The 23,158-nt window shown below is 38.9% G+C and overlaps 2 protein-coding genes across 4 annotated transcripts in view; one reads left to right on the top strand and one right to left on the bottom strand.

Moving 5' to 3' along the window:
• The window catches only part of LOC120566768 (ecto-NOX disulfide-thiol exchanger 2-like), a 224,529-nt gene that overhangs the window by 150,105 nt on the left and 51,266 nt on the right, over nt 1–23,158 (bottom strand). For all 3 annotated transcript variants that reach the window (XM_039813405.1, XM_039813407.1, XM_039813406.1), the window contains one exon: nt 15,839–15,985. In XM_039813405.1, the coding sequence (XP_039669339.1) occupies nt 15,839–15,985 (147 nt within the window). The remainder of the gene's footprint in view (nt 1–15,838; nt 15,986–23,158) is intronic.
• On the top strand, nt 4,447–8,191 carry LOC120566770 (nuclear factor 7, brain-like). The gene is made up of 2 exons (XM_039813408.1): nt 4,447–4,532; nt 4,679–8,191. The coding sequence occupies exon 2, from the start codon at nt 4,681–4,683 to the stop codon at nt 6,310–6,312; it is 1,632 nt and encodes a 543-aa protein (XP_039669342.1). The 5' UTR covers nt 4,447–4,532; nt 4,679–4,680; the 3' UTR covers nt 6,313–8,191.

The raw sequence follows: 23,158 nt of genomic DNA, 5'->3' as shown, positions 1-23,158 counted from the left end.
GAGAAGAGGAGAAACAATCAGGGTAGAGATAAGATGTAGTGTTACAGTTGAAGATTTGAATGGCATGATGAATGTGCTTTGAATTGACTTGCAACTTAGATTCAGTGTTTCTACTTTGCTAGACAATTTCGATGAAGAGGTGAAGTAGTATCTCTGCTCCCTCTTTACAATGATAAAAGCACTGTTTTTAACAAGAGCCGCGAAAAAAAGAAATGCTTTTAATCCGCCAACACCCTGACAAAGATGAAGTCGTCCTCGCAAGCTTTTGAGCGTTTCAAAGTCGTCCTATCAAGGTGGGAATCTAAAGCTGAGTGTCTGGGGAACAGAAACACTGGAGGGAGAGGACTCTGATTTGGCTTCAGTTCTCCTATGTTCCCTGGGCTGATGGATGAAGGGAGAAACTCATCTCATGACTAATTATTTATCTTCCCTCCAGAACTGTTGTGTCTGGGGGTTGGCAATAACACAACCCTCTGCACTGACCAAGTAGTAAACAAACTAGAATGATGGAGGTGAGCGTGTCTCCTCTTTCTCCCTCACAACACTGTAGAGCATGGCTGCCATACACACAGCCCACAGACAAAATCTGGCAGCTTATATTTCTCCCTTCGATGTTTGTGTGTGTTTCTTCAGCTAGATTACCAGTGATGTTATTACGACTATGAATTTTAATGTGAGATCCATTGCTTTTGGATTCAAACACACAAATGTTGCCAATTAGGGCTGTCACTCAAAAAATGAAGTTCATCTACGCAGTTGCAATGCTTCCACACATGGCAGCGCTATTGCTAGAGCTGGGTAACATATCAATATTCTATCTATATCGATATATGAGGCTAGATATCGTCTTACATTTTGGATATCATGATATCGTAATTTGACATGTGTTGTCTTTTCCTGGGTTTAAAGGCTGCAAAATTGTTCTAGCTGTTCTATTATTTTCCTTTATCTACCTAGTCATTATATACAGTTCACATTTCCGATTATTATTTAGCAAAACTCTCATTGTGTAAATATTTTGCTAAATATTGCTGACCTTACAATATCGACGCAATATCAACATCGAGGTATTTGGTCAAAAATATTGTGATATTTTATTTTCTCCATTTAACTATTGCCAATAGCTAGGATATTAACCAGAACAACAACTAAACAAATGTATACATTTATGCAGGGGCCAGTCAACGAACGAAAATATTTCTTTATGGACCTTACCTAGTACCCAGGCGTGTGGTCATTGTTGATACAGGAAAGGGTTTGTCCAATACTGTTGCCACAAAGTCAATGCACCATATGTTATCTATTAGTCTATTAGTCAAATGAAAAAAATGATCTATGCTATTTTGATTGTAAGAAACCTTTATGTGCTTTTCCTTGACTTAAACTTTAGTAAACTGAATACCTTGAGTTTTGGACTAGAATACCGTAATATAAAACTTGCCATGTGTACATTGAAAGAGTTATTGAATGCTGTAATCATTCCTCCTGTCACTGGCCATGTAGCGATACCATTGCTGCACAACTACACTGTAAAAAATGGGAGATAAAAGAGTCTTTTTTCGTGCAAAAATGTAATCTGAATTTTGGCAAAAACTAATACAAAGTTTTAGCAGCCCGAGTCTGCCAAATTGAGTGGATACTCATACCAAACTTACAGACATCTTAGGACAAAAGTCGGTCTTTGTGATTCCACTGCCAGTGTTGCCTAGCTAAGCTTTGGCAGAGGGATGTGTCACATGGAAATTTGTTGCCCTGTAACAAAAGACTGGTTATAAACCAACACATGATGTAGTGACCAACTTGAAATTTGACTGACTGCTGAGGTCTTATATTGGCTTCAACAGAACTTCTGATTGGACTTTTGCATAGGACCAAGTTTTTGTTACAGTGTAGTCGCTCTGCAAAGTTATCACTTCACAGGCAGAGTGGAAAAGAGGAATGATTACAGAAATCAATAACTCTTTTAATGAACATACAACATGTGAGTATTGTATTAAAGTGCTCATATTATGCTCATGTTCCATCTTGGTTGGGAGTCGCACATGTACAGTACCTAGGTAAGCACTGCTAGCTAGTCAGTTGCAGAGTATGAGGGCGTGCCACGCTAGCAGCTAGGCGAGCATTATAACTTGTGTTACAAAGTGACACTCGTTCGTCACGGAATTAAAGGCTGGACTACAATAGAGCTGTTTGGAGCAGTTTGTGAACAGAGTTTTCTGTTGGAGATGGTAAGTCCCTTTGGAGTGGACTTTGGGCTTTTTCACTTTGTAAACCTATAACGTGTACAAAAAAGATATATAATACAATAAAGGAAAGGGAAAAAGCCCAAAAGCATAAAATGAGCATTTTAAAATCCATTTAGGATTTTCCTTAAAGGTTCCATGTGGAGTTTTGGACCTATGGAGCTGTTTTTCTACAAGTGGGTCTTTGTTTTGTTTATCTCATGTGCTAATGCATGCATGCGCACGTGGGTGAGTTGATACCAAGTCCTACTTATGGATTCACACAATTCCAATGATTAACGGGTAGCCGTAACACACTAAGATATGGAGTAATGCAAGAGCAAAGGCAGGGGAGAAGAAGTCTGCTAGCAAGTAAACATGAATGTTAAAAAAATTTAAAATCCAACTGTAAATGTTAGATTAGGATGGAAATGCACTACAAATGTTTGATGGACCTCAAGGATACATGGTTATGGTGTGTAACAGTGAATGTGAACTTAACTTTAACGGGGCAGCTTTAATCGAGATGAGAACCTCAGCAGGTAGACAAGGTGTACACACATACTTTTAGCCCAATAGCTTATAATAATAATAGTTATTATTATAATAATAATAATAATAATAATAATAATAATAATAATAATGTTATTTTGTCAATGATGGTGATGTTATCCAATGACACAGTTTAGCCTGTAGTCCACCACCAGACCAGGCTTTACTGTAGACTCACACTCAGTTTAAAACTGAGCAGACACCTAGCGGGAGGCATTCAATTTTAATAGAGGAAGGTCTGTGTCTCTGGCATTTTGAGCTCCTCTAATCTCTTATTCATGTATTCAAGGTGAGAGAAGCAAGCTACAAGTGGGAGCCGACAGGCCACAGAACAGAGATGAAGAGGGAGAAAGCTCTGGTTGAATGAAGGAAGGAGTGAGAAGAAGTAAAATCATGGGAGGAGAAAAGCCCCGACTCCCTCTCAACTTTCCATGAACCAGTGGATCATGCGGAGGAGAAGAAAGGCTCGGGTCCTGGAGTTCCACACAGTCCAGGATCAAAGGGAATCCCCATCCGATCCAAATGTCGTTTGAATGTTTTATGGCAGACAAGACATTGAGGTGAGGCTTGGATAAGATGTGGCTCAAGAGAGCTCTGATCAGCGGTGGCCTGTCATTTTCAGATCAGTCACATTTCCTGAGCACATAAACTGTATATATACATAATTCAAAAATACTGAGCAAATATATATATATATATATAAATATATAAATAAGTGTTGTATGATTGGATTTTCAAAGTCTGTCTTGATACTGCCAGTCAGTGAATTCATTAACGCCTGGCGTAGGCTGTACAAGCTATTCGCATTTCAACAGTAAAGACTCCTGCAAATACACGACATGTTTAATAATGGAGCACTAAAACACTGAGAAATGATGCGTACAGCATACGCCCACATACACATATTTAAACAGACACATAACCAGTGTAACTGACAGACCAATCTGCATGAAGGCTAATTAATTTGTGTCACTGAAAGCTTAAGTACAATGTATCACTCATCTTTTTTTTCCAACCATCAGCCCATTTTCACATGCTCACACCTGCATTCCTGCAAAGCGCAGTTTGTGGATAAACCCATATGCAGCAATAGAAATACATTCAATCATACATGAATGCTGCAAATGCACAGATACTACACCGATTATTTCAGTTGTGACAAAGCCCTTCAAGGAGGCAGCGAAGCCATTGTGTTTAAAGCCTTGTTTCCTCAGAGAAGAATGTACAGGACGAGAGCATTTACAGTTCTTAATGCAGATGCCTTCACCAAGCACTCTCATGTGGTGCAAATGCACACACATGCATACTCACAAACCAATTTAGAATTTAGCATGTTGTGCTTTCTCACAGCTTTTATCTCATTTGTGCATAATACTGTACATGAAAGGGAGTTTTGAAGCACTAACATTGTAAATACATCAACAAGAAAGTAAGAAAGTGCATAGAATAATATGAATAATGCACCCTGAGAGAACCACTGCTCATATAGCTGTATACAAGCCTTTGAAGTCAAGATTGGGGACACATTTTATACCTCTAACTAAGCTCTAATGGATCAAGAAGACAAAAAAAGCTCTCGACCTGGGTCAGTAGTGAATTGCAGCCTGTAATGGGTTAACTTGTTCCAGTTAGATAAGGAAATGGGTGGAGACTAGCACTCTGACATCACTGCTGAAAGAGAAACTAAAAGGAGGAAAAGGGCCGTATGTTTTTACTTTCCTTTACAGATCTAAAAAGATTTAGACCTACATACTCCAGGTAAAGTTGCAATTTGTCATGTTTGCAGTCTGGTCTTTAGTTTTAACTAGTTTATTTCAGTAATTTCAAACAGAGCAGTAAAAAAACAACCAATGCAGATCTATTAATGTCTAACTTTTTTCAATATTTTACCTTATATTTTCTAGACATGGCTTCTGCTGCTGCTAGTAGTCTAATTGCTGAGGACAATTTTCTTTGTTCCATCTGTCTGGATGTGTTCACTAAACCGGTCTCGATTCCCTGTGGGCACAACTTCTGTCTTGACTGCATCACAAACTACTGGGACACTAACGATACTGTAATGCAATGTCCACTGTGTAATGAGAACTTCTACAGCAGGCCAATGCTTCGGGTTAACACTTTCATTGCTGGGATGGCTGCAAAGGTTAAGAAATCGATTGAAGAAAGATCTTGTGGTCCCCCTGCAAAAGCAGGAAATGGAAACGTGCTCTGTGATATATGCACAGGGGCAAAGCTCACAGCCCTCAAGTCCTGCTTAGTGTGTTTCTTGTCTTTCTGTGACACACATCTGGAGCCTCATCAGAGAATTCCCGCCATGAAAAAACACAAGCTAATCCAACCGGTTGAGAACCTAGAGAGCAGGATGTGCAAGGCGCACGACGAGCCTTTTGAGCTGTTTTGCAAGGTGGACGAAATGTTTGTATGTCAGTCCTGTAAAAACAGTGACCATAAAACCCATAAGATGGTGAGTCTGGAGGAGGAGGCACAAATGAGAAAGACCCAGCTGGGAATGGAGAAGAAAAGCATGGATCAGATGATCCAGGCACGTCAGCAGAAAATTCATGAGATCCAAAACTCAGTGGAGGCTAGCAGGAATAATGCAGCAAAGGCGCTGTCATACAACATGAGTGTGATGACTTCTGTGGTGGACTACATTAAGAGAAGCCAAGCTGAGCTGACCGAGGTAATTGAGACGAAGCAGAAAAAAATTGAAACAGAAACAAAAGGCTTCATTAAAGAACTGGAGGGAGAAATTTTGCAAATAAAGCAAAAAAGCTCGCAGCTTAATCAGGTCTCACTTACCGACGATGCCTTGTTGTTCCTTGAGAATGTCCTGTCAATTACCATCGCTTCGCCCCAGGTTAAGGACTGGTCTGATTTGACTCTTACCAATGATGAGTTTACTGTGCAAGGAGCCATGGCCATGCTGGAGACAACAGTGAGGAGAGAAGTACAGATGCTTTGTGATCCCGACTTGAAAGAAATGAAGCGACATGCTGTGGATGTGACACTAGATCCTGACACAGCAAACCCTCTTCTCAATATTTCTTCGGATGGGAAACGAATCACGCATGGAGACAGAAAGAGGAATCTCCCAAACAAACCAGAGAGGTTTGAACATGTCCTTAATGTTCTTGCAAAGGAGGGTTTCTCCTTGGGAAAATTCTACTATGAGGTCCAGGTTAAAGACAAGACGAACTGGGATTTAGGAGTTGCAAACCAGTCCATCAACAGGAAGGGGGATATAAGATTAAGCCCCAAGAATGGCTACTGGACTATATGGCTGAGAAACGGAAGTGAGTTAACAGCAAATGCCGGCCCTGCCATTAATCTTAATGTGAGGGAGATGCCTCAAAAGGTTGGGGTGTTTGTTGATTACGAGGGGGGTCAAGTTTCCTTCTATGACGTGGACGCCAGGGCTTGCCTCTTCTCCTTCACTGGATGTCATTTCACAGAGAAGCTCTTTCCGTTCTTCAGCCCCTGTGCTAATGACGGTGACAAAAATTCAGCCCCCTTGATCATCACTCATGTCAAATAAACCGGCTGAGCTCCTGTTCTGTTTTCTGGATTTGTGAAATAAAAAAAGAGACAGGGCGAGGGACTTGGAGAGAGATCACACAATAGCAGAGCGCTGAAATGTTTTTATCTGTGGAAATCCGGTGTGTCATTTGGTTTCCCCCATCCATCAATGCCAGAACTGTGTGTCGCCTGTCACACAGACAGCTGTAGATCTCCAACTGAACACACACACACACACACACACACACACACACACACACACACACACACACACACACACACACACACACGGTTACAGAAAGAAATCTTTACGAGCTTGCCATTTATTTCGATACTTTAAAGCTACTCTTGCCTGCCAACAGACCAAAGATGGGTGACATAGCATTTAAAAATATTTTATAGCACTTGTTTGTGCTTCTTGAAGTGCCTCATATCAGAACTGTTTATTGATGACACCTTTAGCAGGTTGAAATAACTATTACTGTCTTCACAAAATACTCTTTGACCTACATGGGATACAGGACAGCATGTCCCAAGATGACCCTCACAACACAACCTGCAATAGAAAACAAATCAGCGCCCTGGTGTTAACAGCATACAGAAACTATTAAATTGTTATCGTTATTATTTTTATTCAGTTCTTCTAATGTAGCTCTGGATGAGCTATTAGAATGGATCTGTCACAACACTGGAACCTGACTGGCACATAATGCCATGTTCTCTAATTAAAATCAGCCAAACCAGCTTTCCAAGTTAAAATGCAGCGAATATGTCTGGTAAAGAGAGCAACTGTTCTAATTGAGCAGAGTTGTGTTGTGTGCATGTTGTTTTTTTGGATACTGTTCTGCCAACAAGAATAGCATCAGAAGTGTCAGCAAGTGATTATTTTAACCTTAACCATCATCTCTACCTAAACCAAACTATAGTGTTGCCAAATCATAATTTGACATGACAAAGCTGTAAATAAAAGATAAAGATGTAATGATTTTGAAAGTCACAAACTATTGATGTCCTGCTGATAGAGCAAAGTATTTGAATAGAGGATTTTTATTATTTTGAATAACTCCAGTTTCTTGAGTAATCGTTTCAGCCCTATACTGTTACATTAGCCACATGTTGCACAGCATGTTGCAAAATAACAAAGTATTGTGTTGTTTGTATATGCAGGACTAGTTGTTGTTGTTGTTGTTATTGTCATGATGCTGGTTATCTGTTAAATGAGGTTGTTATAATCTCATCTGGACATACAGTAAAGTCGCTTTACGAGAGCCAGTCAGATTTTCCCACTGAATTGTTTTATCATTAAGATGCCAGAGCCGAGGGATTACACACTGGCCAAATGAGTGTGTGGACCTGTTGGAGTACTGTATCTCCATAATGTCTGTTAATAACAATCAACCGTTTTCCTTTGATGATCATTACTTTTTTTGCATTAAGTGAGGAATATAAATAACATTGTCAAATCAAAGAGGACAATGCAATGTGAAAATCCAGGTGAAAAAAACCCCACCAAAACTGGAATGGTTTACTGGTTTCAAGTTTTTTTAAAACATCAGTGACCATTTATACACATGATGTACTGTAGAAACAAATGAATAATCTGTAATAATGCTAAAACAATTAGTCAATTAATTGATTAGAAAATGAATCGCCAAAATTCTCCAATGTGAAGATTTGCTACTGTTTTATCTTCACTGTAAATTAAATTAAAAATAAAAATAAAAGAAAATCATTTTTTAAGGATGTCACTTTGAGGTCTGACAGATTGTGATGGCCATTCTCTGTTTTCTGACATTTCATTGATCTTTTAAATGATGAGTTGTAAAAAAAATAAAAATAAAAAACATTATTGATAATGGTCTGTATACTGTACGTATGTGTGTTGGATATACTGAAAAGTATCGGATGTTCACAAAATAATAAAAATGATTTACTGATTTGCAAACAGTACTCTCCTTGATTTATCTTATCTGGACCACATACTTGATAAACACAACAATCTAAGAATACTTGCCAGCAGATAAAGAAACCAAATGCTGAATTACTTCAATATGCAATCAAAGTGCATCTGTCACATTAAACACAAATTAGAGACTCTCTTGACAGCCTGAGATTACCACAACATACATTTAGCAATTTTGTAGCCACCACTCTCAAAATAATCCATTACATGTCTCTCCCAGTGCGGTTTGAAAAATGATGGTAATTCTGCCTTTCACAAACAGGAGAATGAACTTTTAATGATTTGACACAGATAATTGCATGCCATGTTGAAGTGAAAACAGGTTATCTGCAAAATGGGAATAGAAACATGGTGGTGGTGCAGATGTTGCATAAATAGACAGCTTGTGTTAATGTTATGCAAACACAGCTTTGTTTTACTGCTAATGGTCACGGGGTATTTAGATATTTCAGGGAAATAAAAGCAATACTGACATGTCAAAATGTTTCAAAAAATGTCACTTAAGTAAAAGTATTTTGAGGGTGTAGCTGGTGAAGGTGAAACTACTATTTATACTCTGTTTGGTGCTTTAACCTGCATCAGGTTTTATTAAACCTGTTTTGTATGAAAAACCTGAATCTGTAAAGTAACCAGTATGTGGAATAAATGCAGTGGAGTAAAAGAAAAAAAAAACTTTTCTGTTAGACGCTGCCTTTTATTAAATGAAGTCATTATTTATTTCTTAAACTGCACTGTAACTTATTCTTATTCTATCTTAGCTCATCGTATTCTGTTTTTAGCTTGCTTTTATTTTCTATTCTCTTTAAAGAATGTTTTAATTGATTTGAATTGCTTTATAATTTTTTCATGTAAAGCACTTTGAATTACCTTGTAGCTGAAATGTGCAATAATACAGTTGCCTTGCCTTGTCTTAAATATAGTAGCTCTACTGCATTTCAAATGTGCTCCAGTTTAATACTGTCATGGAATCAGGCTCATTATAAAGGGCCGTGTCAAGAAATTCACCATTCGTCTAAGGTTTCTGTCAAGCAACATTTTCAAATTAAAAGCGCAGTCCTGGAGCGTGCACTGTACTGCTTCGAGTGCAATAAGATATAGAATGCAATAGACAGGTGTTGATTTGTGAAGCTAACCAAGAGCACATCAGATGTTAAGTGCTATTGATCCACTCAACGAGTGAAGTCATGCTCCTCCAACACGCCAGCAGCTTTATAACTGCCCATTCTGCTCACTTGCTTTTGTTTAATCACAACAGATCTGCAAAAAGAGGACCATCGTGGACTGCTGTGAAATGTGGATACCAATAAGTTGGTACGGGGGGCCTTGAGGCAGTCTTTGTTAATCGTTTTATTTTATTTTTTATTTTTTAGAGACGCTGGTAAGGAGATGTGGAAGAGTGAATAATGTAAAGAGTTTAACTTCTATAAAAATGAACCTCAAAAGAGCTGGCAACTGAAAGGATGATAATGTGTTTGAGTCACCAACCCATCGACGCAAAGCTTTCTATAAAGCATGCACTGTACCTACGTAAGTCACTTTCCAGCTATTTAATATTAATAATTCAAAAATATTTTCTTACTCTTATACTCTAAAATATAATAATTGGTGGGGCGTGGTTGGGATTAATGTACACCTACAGAGCTTTGAAATGTATCTTCATTCAGCTGCATATGATTTCATTGATGCAGTCTGTGAAAACCTACAGTATTAGGTTAGAGTGTTTCCAACCTTGAATTTAAGCCCTGACATATGCAGAAGGGATAACTTGATACTAGCGTGGCTCTAGGAATATAAATGTCAGTCTGTCAGTCCACCACTTGGTCCAAACTGAATTATCTAAATAACCATTGGATTGCTATGTATTTTGGTGCAGATATATACATGGTTCCTAGTGGGTAAATCCTAATGACTTTGGTGATCGTCTGACATTTCCTCTAGAGCTACCGTGAGGTTAGTCATTTGTGGTTTTAACAAAATGTTTTGACTACTATTGATTGGATATTTAAGTCAGGATGAATTGTATAACTACTTTAGCTCAAATGACAACTGAACACCCCCTGGTGTGGAGAATTCGGGGACCTGTCAGTCTAGAGAAGGTATGATTTAGCTTTTCCTAACAGGATGTTTGGATGTTTGTCTCACTGTGTTAGATCATAAATACAGTCTCGGAGTACATTGGTCTGCGTAATTACAACGGCTTAATGAATGACAGTTTGTGAAAAATACAAGTACATCATGTGGTGTGTGTGTGTGTGTGTGTGTGTGTGTGTCCAAAGGACCACATGCCTTTGTCCTACAGTATGTGTATCTAATGAAGTGCCAAATGTAATGAGATAAATCTATCCATTAGGGTCCCTTAATGAGACTAAATCCACATGGCTGCTAATGAGTTGGTGCTCCATCAGTCGTCCTCGGAGGGCTGGAGGACCTGACTGAAGCTGAAGACGACATGGAGCCAGACAGACTTACACCCTCTAAGCAAGTAAATCCACAGCACCAGCTGTTGCAGACCTCCATCATTTAGCTACCAGTCCTTCAGGGAGTGACTTTAAGTAAGCAAGCGGCTACAACTGATAGACAGTGGAGTCATAGCCGACACAGGGAAACACTAATCATCTGTAATCATTGATCTGCCATTTCAGGGCCATAGTCATTAGCCTGACGGAACAATGCTGTAGAATTCAGTTGTCACCGGGCTATTATTAGCTTTCCAGCTACTGCTGTGTTCTCTACACAGGTTCTACATGCTGTGCAACATGTGGCTAATGTAACAGTATAGGGCTGAAACGATTACTCAAGAAACTGGAGTTATTCAAAATAATAAAAATCCTCTATTCAAATTCTTTGCTTCAAAGCTTTGTTTAATCTGAGTAAGTATTATATAGCAAACAAGGCTGAAAAAAAGAAAAGCAGAATCAGGCAGTGAAAACACTAGAAACCATAGAACTTTTGGGAGCATTTCAATTTGAAAGCTGCAGTAGTGACCTGGTAGCAGCACTGACAGCACTGGCAAGGGTCTAGTGCAGACCACAGGGTATAGGGATGCTGCATGTTAAAAAGAGTCAAGCCCTGATACACTGCCTACAAGGATCAGCATCCACCAGTGCCACACTAGTTTTAGAGAAACCTCCCAGTGTAAGTGGTATCTGTAAGTGCAAGAAGGGAATCATGCTGTGTAAAAAAGGAAGAACTGCAACTGGCATGTGAATACATTAATATGCCACGGAACCAACCAATTCACCAATTTAACAGCACTTCAGCCACATTCTTGTAGGTTAGTGTTTTATGATGGTGTTTAATTACATTTAGTACTCTGCAATTATAAATAACACCAACTGAGATCTGGCCTACTTGATTTTTGTCATATTTATTCTTGCTTTCAAAAAAAGACAAGAGTCTACAGTACAGCCATGGTAGCAGCTCTGTGAGGCTGTTCTTAGGCACAGCTGTGCTTTGGGATGAATCCTAAATTGAGCTAACTAGTGATGAGAAGTGCAGTTCTTTTAAGTAACACTGTTTGTGTCGTTGACCCGCCTCTAGCGAACTGACTCATGAATGACTCTTTTAGTTCACCTACATGGACAGATTTGCATTTTTGACCTGATGGTGGTGCTAGATGAAACTTTAAGGGGTCACTAAAGTCATTAGGATACATTGTCTGAGAACCATGAATGTCTCTATAAAAATTCATGGAAAATCCATACAGCCATTTTTGAGTAATTTCAGTCCGGACCAAAGTGGTGAACCAAATGACCAAATGATTTATAGAACAGCATTGCCATCTCTATAGACATGCCACTACTAGTTTAGCTAAACATACTAATAACTGTTATTATTATTTGGCAGAATGGCAGAAATTAGCTATAATTGCTGCCTTATAACATCCATCCATTATTATGTAACCACGTATCCTTTACAGGGTTGTATGGGTTTGGAGCCAGTTGAGCTGACATTGGTCAAGAGTCACCAGTCAATCACAGGGCTGACACAAAGAGACCAACAGATAAACATTCACACCTGGCAATTTAAAGTCAAGACTTTCCCTAACCTGCATGTCTTTGAACAGTGCTTACCACTGTACTAACAGCCTTTTAATTGCAATCAAAATAGTATGTGGATTTTGCCATTAAATAGAATTTTAGATGTCTCAGAAATATTCAATTGTGAATCTAAGTCATCCAGTTGCTTTGCACCCAATGCAATAAAGTAAACAGGCTTGAAGAGTACAGGATGATCACATAATGTATGAAATTCCAACGTAAAATTAATGCACTACTCTGTATTTGCAGTAGGATGTTTTTTTTGGTTATCACCCTTATTTTCCATTTTTGGACGCAAGGCATTTTTGTTTATATCGCACAATCCATTTACTGGAATTGTTGGGGCTTTGGAAATTATAGAGCGTGGTCTAGACCTACTCTATCTGTAAAGTGTCTCAAGATACATAACTCTTGTTATGATTTGATACTATAAATAAAATTTAATTGAAATTGAATTTAATTATAGGTCAACTAAATGTGCTTTACATTAAATGGACATGAAATCCATTTTTTTTGACAATTGGCAAATGGGTTGGAACTTTTCGCCCTAAGTTCCTGTAGGTTTCCGCAAGAGTATATACGTGCTACAAATGGCAGCTACGGTGGCGTGCTTTAATTATTTAATAGTATTATAAGTATGACTAACTGACAGAAAAATAATGGATGAGTTATTTTGCTCTCTATCTCTACAATGGAAGGAAAAAAACTAGGTGGCTTTTCTAGTGACAGATCAGATTTGTGCTCCACAAGGGCTTTGATCTTCAGGCTTTCTTACAGGCTTTAATCTAAGCAGACCACTCTCTCAAACACACAAGCATGCACGCACACACACACGCAAAGGTGTCTTTTATAAATGTGCCTGCTGCACCTTTTCTTTAGTCATTTTCATTGGATTTCTTGCAGCAGGTGTACATCTACTCAATATTATTAATATTTCTGTAGGGACGGAATGTCCCTGCAGAAATATTAATTTTGAGTTTGGAGGGAGAGAATGTTTTAAAAAACAAAGCGAAAATTATAAAAACTGAGGCTGAAGCTGAGTTTATTCATCTTAGGGCACCCTTGGTTGTATCATCAGAGTATGACAAAAAGCAAATAGCAGCACCTGGCTGGAAGGAAGCAGCCTTTAATCTGAGAAACAAGTGATTGAAGTCCCACACAAATAAGGCAAAGACAAAGAGAAGCTGCAGACCTGCCAGGCAAGATCATATTTCTAAACCAACTATATTTTTAATGGTCACATATTATGCTTTTCCGTGTTTTCTGTCATATCTACAATGTTATAATGTTGGATTGTCATGTTAAACGTGGCCAAATAATGAGAGAAACATATTTTAGACAAATCCCTGTGAGCTAAAACTTCACTTCGGTTTCATCATTTTTTTTCTACTCTCTGCTAAGTGTTATGCAACTCTAAACCAGCTTTCTATGACTGGTCATCTGCTCCAAGTAGGCAGGACTGTCCCATTGTCGGCATGTAACTACATGCTAACGGGGGTAAACAATGTCACCTTGGCCACCAGTGTCGTTAAATTCTCCCCAATTCCGGGTCACATTACTCCTGAAACATTTTCTGTTAGTAGTATTTGGTTTAAAAGCCTTTAGTTGTGATTTTTGACTGTAGAAATTGTTGATATATACTATTAGTGTCAACTGCTAACTAAAGTAGCTACATGGCTAACAGCAGTAAACATTGAATGTGTGTTCAGAAGCCTTTATCTGCCATTTTTGACAGTAGTGCTGCTTCGTTCCACTACGACCTAATGTTAGCATACTGCTAACTATTAAGTAACTACATGCTAACGCGACATAGCTGTAATCTTGGCCAATGCTGGTCATTTCTCCCCAAATTCCGGTCACTTTACTGCTGGGACATGTCCGGTTGTGTAATATTTGGTTTAAAAGCCTTTATTGGGGATTTTCCACGGTACAAAGTCCTGCTATATACTCAGTTGCAGTAGCTCCAGCTTCAACTAGAAGCTCCGGAGTTTCCAGGAAGCGCGCTGGCCAATCAGAGCAGACTGGGCTTTTTTCCGGGACGGAGGGATTAAAGAGACAGGCGCTCCTACAGAGCGTCTCATACAGAGGGTGAATACAGGTGCAGCAGCCATGGGCAGTATGAGAAAAACAAAGTGTTTTTAACATTAAAGCATGTAAACATGTTCTAGTACAAACACAAAATGCAAGTATAATCCTGAAAATGCTATATAATAGTTGCCCTTTAACAGTGATGTCAACATTTGAACATCCCTAAAGCAGGTTTCCTAAGTGGAGATTTACAGTGGAGCACACAAACTACTTAAAAACTACTTCATCAATTTTATTATGTAATCAACTGTGGAGGAACATGTAACTGTCTTGTTTTGCTTTGTGCTTTGTTGTACTATAATATACAACTCTAAGATGCAGGTGGATGCATGGTACACTCTGGACAGGTGTAGCAATATATTGTATATATTGTATTCATTAGCTCTTTACTATGATAATGGAGAAACAAGATATGTATTTGAATTGAAAAGCAATCTCAGCTGCCTAAAATAGCAAACCTTTGTTTTTCCGAGATTTAAAAGGATGGCACTCGCAAGGTCAACACTGTTGTTGACTGGGGAGAAACATTATTTACCTTACATTATTGGTAACATTAGCCAGTCGTGAGACTGAAAGAAAAACGGGTCTTGTGCAGATTCTCCCCAGGTGAAGACTACCTTATCTCTACCTCTGGGAATTAAATCTATAACAGCACAAAGCACACACAGATCTTTGAGGGAATTGCTGGCGACTGTCTTTGGCAAGAGAAAAATTAGCCATTTAGCCTGCTTGTGCGAGGTTCCACAGGCTGCGCTTAACTATGAGCACCACAAGTGAGTTAGCTGTTCACTGCAAGTACTGATATTAGTTTATGTGGAGGCCCTGTGTTTGTGATTGTAAATCCAGACCAATTAGTGTCACCCCGACAGATGAAAACATGGAGCAACACCTCTCTCTCTTAAGGGCCCTTTTCTTTCTACTCCTTAAAATGCAATTAATTAGAAAGCCCTTCTTTAATTAGATAGCACACTGGCCCCGATTAAAATTAGACTCTTTGAGTTAGCATTTGCACATAGCACACACACACACACACACACACAGGCAGGGGCATTGCCACAGTATTTCGTATATAACAGGTCAGTGTGTGTGAGAGGCAGGCGGATGTGAAATCTCCGACGTGCAGCTTCCTGTTTTTAGCCGTGTGACCTCCAAACAGGCCAGACAAGCAGAGCTGCGGGCTACAGCAAGCTAATCAAAAACTGCAAAGACCAAACAAGGCTACCTCTTTCAGACTGTCTCAAAATAACAGGATTATAGTTTATCTCTCACCAGCAGTTATTTGATGCCGGTAGCATTTAAATTACATTCCATCAGGAAGCATCCAACCAGACAAAGTGAGCCACTGTAATTCCAGGTAGGGCCTGTGTAGCACAATTGAAAAGCCGCAGATGACGGTTTCTTTCTTTGTTCTTTAGTGTCACGATGTCACTGTAGTGAGGTAATATTCTCAGTACCTGGAGGCAGACTGGTTCTTTTCCTCTTCTTGCTGTTTTCAGTAGTGTTTTCCAGGGAAGGACACTCCGTTACCAGTGGCCCATTAGAGCTACTGAAGTGGATAGGGTCGTTGCTGGCCGTGGGGTCAAAGGGCAGAGCGCTGAGCCCTAAAAGATGACAACAAGAACCACATTAGATGAGCCGAAACAGCGGCGTGTGATCAGCTGTGGTCACACACAGCAAAATGTATCTTAAAGACGTGTTAAAGAGTTATTTATTTTACTTTCCTATAGTACAAAATAACCATTATTTTACCATATCTGCAGGGATTTTACAGAGCTGTCTGATCAATATTGTTGTTCATTTTTATCGAAACTTAGATTGACTGCAATGGAGTGTTTGCTTTGTTACAAGACATCATTAACTGGAAACTGGAAAATGTCTTTCTTTTGAGAAAAATCATTTTGAAGACTCTTCTGAGCCAAAAGACTTTCAGTATTGATAATGTTTGCAATGGTATGGTATGCTAGATGTCTACGTACAGTAACACGCATAACAAAACATTTTTCTTTTTCACGATGACTTTTGATCCCTATTATTTTTTATTTTAAAATTTAAAACAAGACCGATAACGTCTGAAATAATGTGAATATATCTCATTGAAAGTCATTAGACAAAGTTGACATTGCCCTACAAGTAATGTCCAACAAGCTTTCTTAAAAACATGATGGACAGCCAGTAGATGAGATATAATGAGCAACAAAGAAAAAAGAACAACTAGAAATCAGCAAGGAAGCTCTGAATCCCTTTAATATACAGTATATATATATATATCCTGAGATGCTGGAGTGAGTTTCTAGATCTTATTAATGTGGGCAGACTGTCCACACACACAGACACACACGTACACGCATACACACACACACACACACACACACACACACACACACACACACACACACACTATGACTCATCAAAATATAAAAGAGCCTGGGCTTTAATGCAAATCAACCAAATCTGCCTAATGGTTCCGAGTCGTATTCTGTTATATAAATATTTTAATTTTCACCTGCTCATTTTCTCATTATTCTGTTCCTTTAACGGACTCAATAGTCTGACACAAAATGGAGCAATTATTAAAGTTACATTCTTGGGAAAAAGCAACAATAATGATGTTATTTCCAAACCCTGAGGAATGACAATCAAATACAGTCTAAATCAGCTATTGTTTGCTTGTTTTTACAATAATTTTGAGGGCTTGGAAGACACCAGCCCCATACTGAAATACATATCAACTCCTAATTCACACCTGTTTCTGCATGTCTGTTTTCCAATGGAATAGAATAGATCTATATAATGATGAGTGAATCTTCTCTCAGGTCAGCTTTATTGAGACGAAATTTCAATTTTCAATTTCAGTTATCAAACTCGGATATTGTCCTGTTTATTTTAACCAAAGGCACATTTAGAGCTTTAACTGGTATCCAGCACCACATGTCATCTTTGCAATGGGAAACAACAGAGCCATCTGGACACAAAATCCAAGAGTTTAAATGCTTCCTCGTTTATTTTGAACTGTGATGCACTACATATTTTTCTTGAAATCCAGATAACGATTCATCCTTAACTAATATTGCATGCATTTACACCTGTATTCGTCCAATCGTGAAGAAAAATGCATACTGATGTCAAGTAAATCAGGCTCACACACCACATGTACCATGTAACTTAGATTTTGTTTGTTCTAAAGGCATCTTTTTTTTCTTTGTAGATGACATGTTTACTTGTGCTCTGCTCAGTACTCACCACTCCTCACTCCTTTTTCTTCTGTGTAACTACTGCACATCAGGATGCACAGAAGGGTGCCAGCAGATGCTGACATGAGATTGGCTTCATGCATTTATAGATGCAACTCAGCCTCTATATCATTGTTGTATCTAATTCAACTTATAATTAAGTATCATATTGGACAAGACTAGGCCGATAATGTGTTTACAAGGGATTTTAATAGCTGCCTTTATTCAGCTGAGCCTCTCTCCCATTCACTATTAGACAAGGAAAGATGGAGCCTTTTGCTGCATGGTCTGTGTTTTTGTTTCACTGTATTTCTGTAGGCTTCTCCACTATCTCTATGTACATGTGGCATGTTTATATGTAAATCTATCTATCCTGCTATTTTAATGCTGACAGCCTTTCCAAATGCAGGAGAGGGTTAATGGTTTCGGAAAGAGTAGTAAAGCTTTCCTTTACACCTGGATAGCACAAATTGAAAATGGCAATAAAAGCAAAATAAAAAGGACCAAGGGTACAAACTCTGATATTAGAAGAATTATTCTATGTTTGTCTGCCTAAGCTAATGTTTTTTTCAACTAGGGAGAACAAAAAGACACCACCTACAAAGTGTTATGAGATGTGTAGCACTAATGACACTTGCAAGTACCTGAGCACAGTCTCAGAACCCAACCACATGTTGGGTCCTATGTCCAACTTATTTTATGCAATTTAGTTGACTAAAGACACAGGCATACTGTTGTCACAGAGCAGAATGATCTGGAAAGGGGTATGTAACAGAATATACTTTTAGTGGGATGAATAGATAAGTAAACTCCAGGTGGAGTGGAGCAAGGTTCAATACTGGGCACTCAGCTCCTTCAGACCACTTTAAAAGCAACAAGCAGTTTCCTAATAGGCTAAATACAGAATCCTGCCAAGCTTCTCCTGAGAGAAAAGTGTTGATATCTGTGAGACAGTCCATGTTTTCTGCATGTACTGGTCAGGTTTTGTAAAATTAAGTTATTTTAGAAGACATAATTTCGTAATATACGCATAATAGAATTGCGTTTCAACAACAACTGTTAAGCTACATTAAAATGTGTTTTCTTCACCGTTTTATGTTACCTATAGATGATGTTGATTTGTTTTTTTTCTTTACTAAAGTGATTTAAAAGGCAAACCCGAAGATACTCAGTTAACAATCATACAAGCAGCAAATCTTCACAACTGAGAAGCTGGAAGTAGGGAATGTTTGGCATTTTTGCTTTTAATGAACTTTTAATGAACAATTAAGAGAGTACTGCACCGATTAAGCATTTCACTCCTGTAACATTGTCATGCTCACATTGGACAGTTAAAAAAAAGGAACGAAAATTGATGCAGCAGAACCACAGATATTATCTTTCTTATTGAATGCATTCTTCTTTGTTGTCAAATGCTGGCGCCTACATAACCCACAATGCAACTTGACCACTGACAGTTCAGTTGGAGATTTAGGTGTGTAATGCAAGTAGCCAATAATAATGTAGCCTTAAGCCCAAAGCAGAGATGAAGATCAGGCTACAGAGGTTTGGTAATCTAACTCCACACCCCCAGTTTATATTTTTCATTTTCAAGCTTGTAGTCTTCTCAAAAATTTTGCTAATACATTTTTCTGTTGATAGACTTGACGTTTGACGTTTAATCATTTCAGCTGTAAAACTATCAAAATGATTTATGAAAAACTCCCGAAAAGCCATATGAGTGAATTGAAGACATCCATGTGTGCTTCCCTTAATTATAGCCACAAAACAAAGCGATAAAAAGGTGCCCTCAGCAGGCAGAAACACAGGCACAATTTCATGCCAAAATGATTACCAGAATTGTAGCGTGCCACCCGATAAACACAATCGCAGCTGCGTCACTTGACTTCTCTTTTAGAGCATAAACACACCAATTATTAGAAAATGAACAAATCAAAGTAAAATGGAACACCTTCATCTTTGCAGGTATTTCCATTCTAACCATTGCCTAAGAGCAGCGGTGCTTTAATCTAGAGTCTGTGGCACCAAAAACATGTTTACCTTCAGTCCCACCCTGTAAACACAGTTCTTCAAATTAACTATGTAGGTTCCCTGTTTGGAAAACCTTCCTCTGACAGTACATGTGAATACTAATGCAAGTTTTCACAAATGCTTGAGTCTGCGCCTGTACTACTACCCAAAAAGTCCTACACCTTTCTACAGCACTGAGTAACGCAACTGCCTGGGGTTACATCAAACATACCTACGCACACACACCCTTCCACCGACTCCTGAGATGTCTACAGTCTCTCTCTCTCTCTCTCTCTCTCTCTCTCTCTCTCTCTCTCTCGCTCTCTCTCTGCATGGCAGACCGAGTCAGCTCATCTTCTGTTGCTGAATTGATATTACTGCTGTCAGTCTACAAGCAGATCTTTGTCAACGTTTTATTCAAGACATTCAAACGCATAAAGAAAGGAAACATGGGGGGCAAAATATCAGAGTTTGTGAAATAAAGGAAGGAAGTGCATACTGTGTATGTACACAGGGGTGCTGCTAGAAATTCTGGGCCTCAAAACATGTATCGATGTGTTCCCCACTCTGATGTGTCTTACATCAAAAAGCAATCCCTTGCCACTCTAAACAACCACTGTAAAGATGTTGTTTTCCAGCTGTTCCTGGTATGTTCATTTTTTAGTGCATTGTGTGGATGTTTTTACTGAGCTACAATCTGTATCTCTTCTCTCCATCTGTGTCCAGACAGATTGATAGGTGTATTTTTTTTTTCCTTCAAAGGCCTTAACCTCAATTGCCTAGACTGGGTGGCAGTGTCACTAGAACTGGAGGTGGGCAGACATATTCTGGAAGGAAGCACAAACAATCTAAAAGGGAGCAAGTTGAGGTTATGGTAGTGTATGGCCAGACCCAACAGATACATTTATGCAATAGTATTATCAGCAATTAGCAATGTCTAGAAGTGGTGGTTCCATCCGAGAATTTTTTTATCACATACAGTATGATGCATTAAAGTATACTGCTGACTATTAATAAAAAGTAGTCTCCGGACCCAAATTCCTCACTGTCCCATAAACATTTTGGAGTTCCTTGAGAGAGAATAGATTGTGTGTTGTAAATTGTAAAATGGCACATTTGATGAATATTTAATGAAGCAGAGTAAAGACTCATTCGTTTTCTTTAATGTGCTCTCTGACATAGCTCTCATACATTTTACATTCAGAAAGCCTCCGCCTCTAATAATGGAAACATACCACACTCACATTTTACTGTTTGCCTGTCAAAAGTTTCCTTGCTCTAATCAAAATTTCTGTTTGAATGTATCAAATGTGAAACGTAATGTCATTTAATAGGGGTTGCTTGAAGTGCCAAACCCAAAGACAATTACTCAACTCTGCAGTTCCCCTCAGCTCTACAGTGCGTTTTAGCATCTTTCAGCTCACTGTTTGGGTTTTCTGGCCTGCAACTTTACTCTTCTGGTTCACTCTCACTCAAAATGCAGATCCAACTAAACCACTTTGCACATCTGGACAATGAAATCCTCTCTTCGTTCTTTTCTGCAAATTGCTCCAACTCAGCGCCTTTTGTCTGCATGACAAGCATCTGACAAGCATTTACAGGAGGTAGACACATTAAACTCAATACAGAGAGAGATGACCAGTAAAGAAAACCTCTTGAACCACCAACCATTAAAAAAAAAACCATGTAATAGTAATGGATCTAAACTGCGTAATAGGTAAGAGAGATCCCTGGACAACACAGCATGTCTGCTGAATATGATACCCGCTTTTATCAGTAAGATGAGACAATGTCAGGCTAAAGTACCAACACATTTAAAAAAGTGTTTAAAACATACAGAATGGCCTACTCAAGCAGCCACACCTTGTCTTTATTTGTCAGTCGTTTAAGATGCAGGGATAAACAAGGCTAAGAGTCTACAGCCATGCCAGCAGCTCTGTGAGAGTCACTTTAATCATTTTAGTCTTGGTTATAAACTAAAATATAGGGCAAATTATGAATTTGACCTGATGATGCCTGATGATTTTAGACCCCCTCGAAAACAAGATGATACATCCCAAGGGGTTTATCCTAATAAACTAATTTGAACCATGCCACTATATGAAAAGTCAGTGAATCGCCAAGGTTATTACAATTCATTCTGATGGGGACATCAATGTCTGTACAAAATTTCATGGCAATTTATCTCATACTTGATGAGATATTTCAGTCTGGACCGACTGATCGACACAAAATATAGCTAAAAAACAGCAGGGCGGCAGAGCAAAAATATTTATTAAAAGGCAGAGTTAAAGTACAAGTGACAATGTGTTTGACCTGTTCTGGCTCTGATCTGACTTTGTAAATATATCTGTTGAAAGATATGCTATTAAAGATTAATAACTGTTAACCGGTGCCACAACAGAAATGACAATTGCCACTATACCGATGAGGACTGGCAGGTTAAATCGGCCGTCCTTCTAACACAGAGTATACCAGGCAGACACACAGCCGACAACCTCGCAGCTAAACTAATTGATATGGAGGATACTTAGGGACTCACTGGGAAAGTAACTGCATGTGTCCACAACAATGCACACAAGAACATGGCTGCTAACTCTGATGAACTGGGACTCAGTTGCCTGCTTGTCTGTGAATGGTTAATCGGTTAACGAAGGCTATCAGTCAGGAAAAAAATCTAAATTGGCATCCCTATATTCTATTGTACAATACATTAACACATACAATGTAAGTAATATAATATTATGTACCCATAAGCACTAAAGCTGAAAGAAGTAGTTGAATAATCGATTACTCAATCTACATAACATTAATCTGCAACTAGATTGATAATTTTTGAGTTAGAAGCCATCCATTTTCAACCACTTATCTGGGTCATGGTGGTAGCAGGATAAGAAAGGTAGGCCAGACATACTTTCCTCTAGCCAGCTGCTGCTCCTGGGGGACCCCAAGGCCAGACGGGATATGTAATCCCTCCAGCACGCTCTGGGTCTGCCCCGGGGCCACTGCCCAGCTGGACGTGTCTGGAAAACCTCCAAAGAGAGGCATCCACAAGGCCTAGTAAATTGAGATCTTTGGCTTCAGGCTTAGCTACACAAAGACAGTCCTGTACAGTTCGAACCAACACCACCTGTCGATCTCACACATCTTACCCTCACTCATGAACAACACCCCGAGATATTTGAACTCATTTACATAGGGCAGCAACTCCCTCCCAACCCAGAGTGGGAAGTCTGAAGGCTTTTCCTGGCAGAGTACAATGGCAGCAAGCTTGGAGGTGCAGTCTCTCATGCTAACTGCTACACACAAAATGTAAATAATTTGCTGTTGCAGGTTCTACTGTGAGTATTTTCTGCTTGTGTTAATGTGGTGTGTCATTGTAAATTGAATACCTTTGGTTATCATTTGCACCGTTGGTCAGACAAAATGAGCAATCTGCATATGTCCTCCTTAGGGCTCTGTGGAATGTGCCATGCATATTTTCACAATTTTTGGGTACTTTATAAACAAATTATGAGATAAAATAATCGAGGG

This window comes from Perca fluviatilis, chromosome 10, assembly GCF_010015445.1.
Source record: "Perca fluviatilis chromosome 10, GENO_Pfluv_1.0, whole genome shotgun sequence".
In the NCBI taxonomy this organism is placed as follows: Eukaryota; Metazoa; Chordata; class Actinopteri; order Perciformes; family Percidae; genus Perca; species Perca fluviatilis.
The sequence above is the reverse complement of the archived record's forward strand: the minus strand, read 5'-3'. Positions and strand labels throughout refer to the sequence as shown.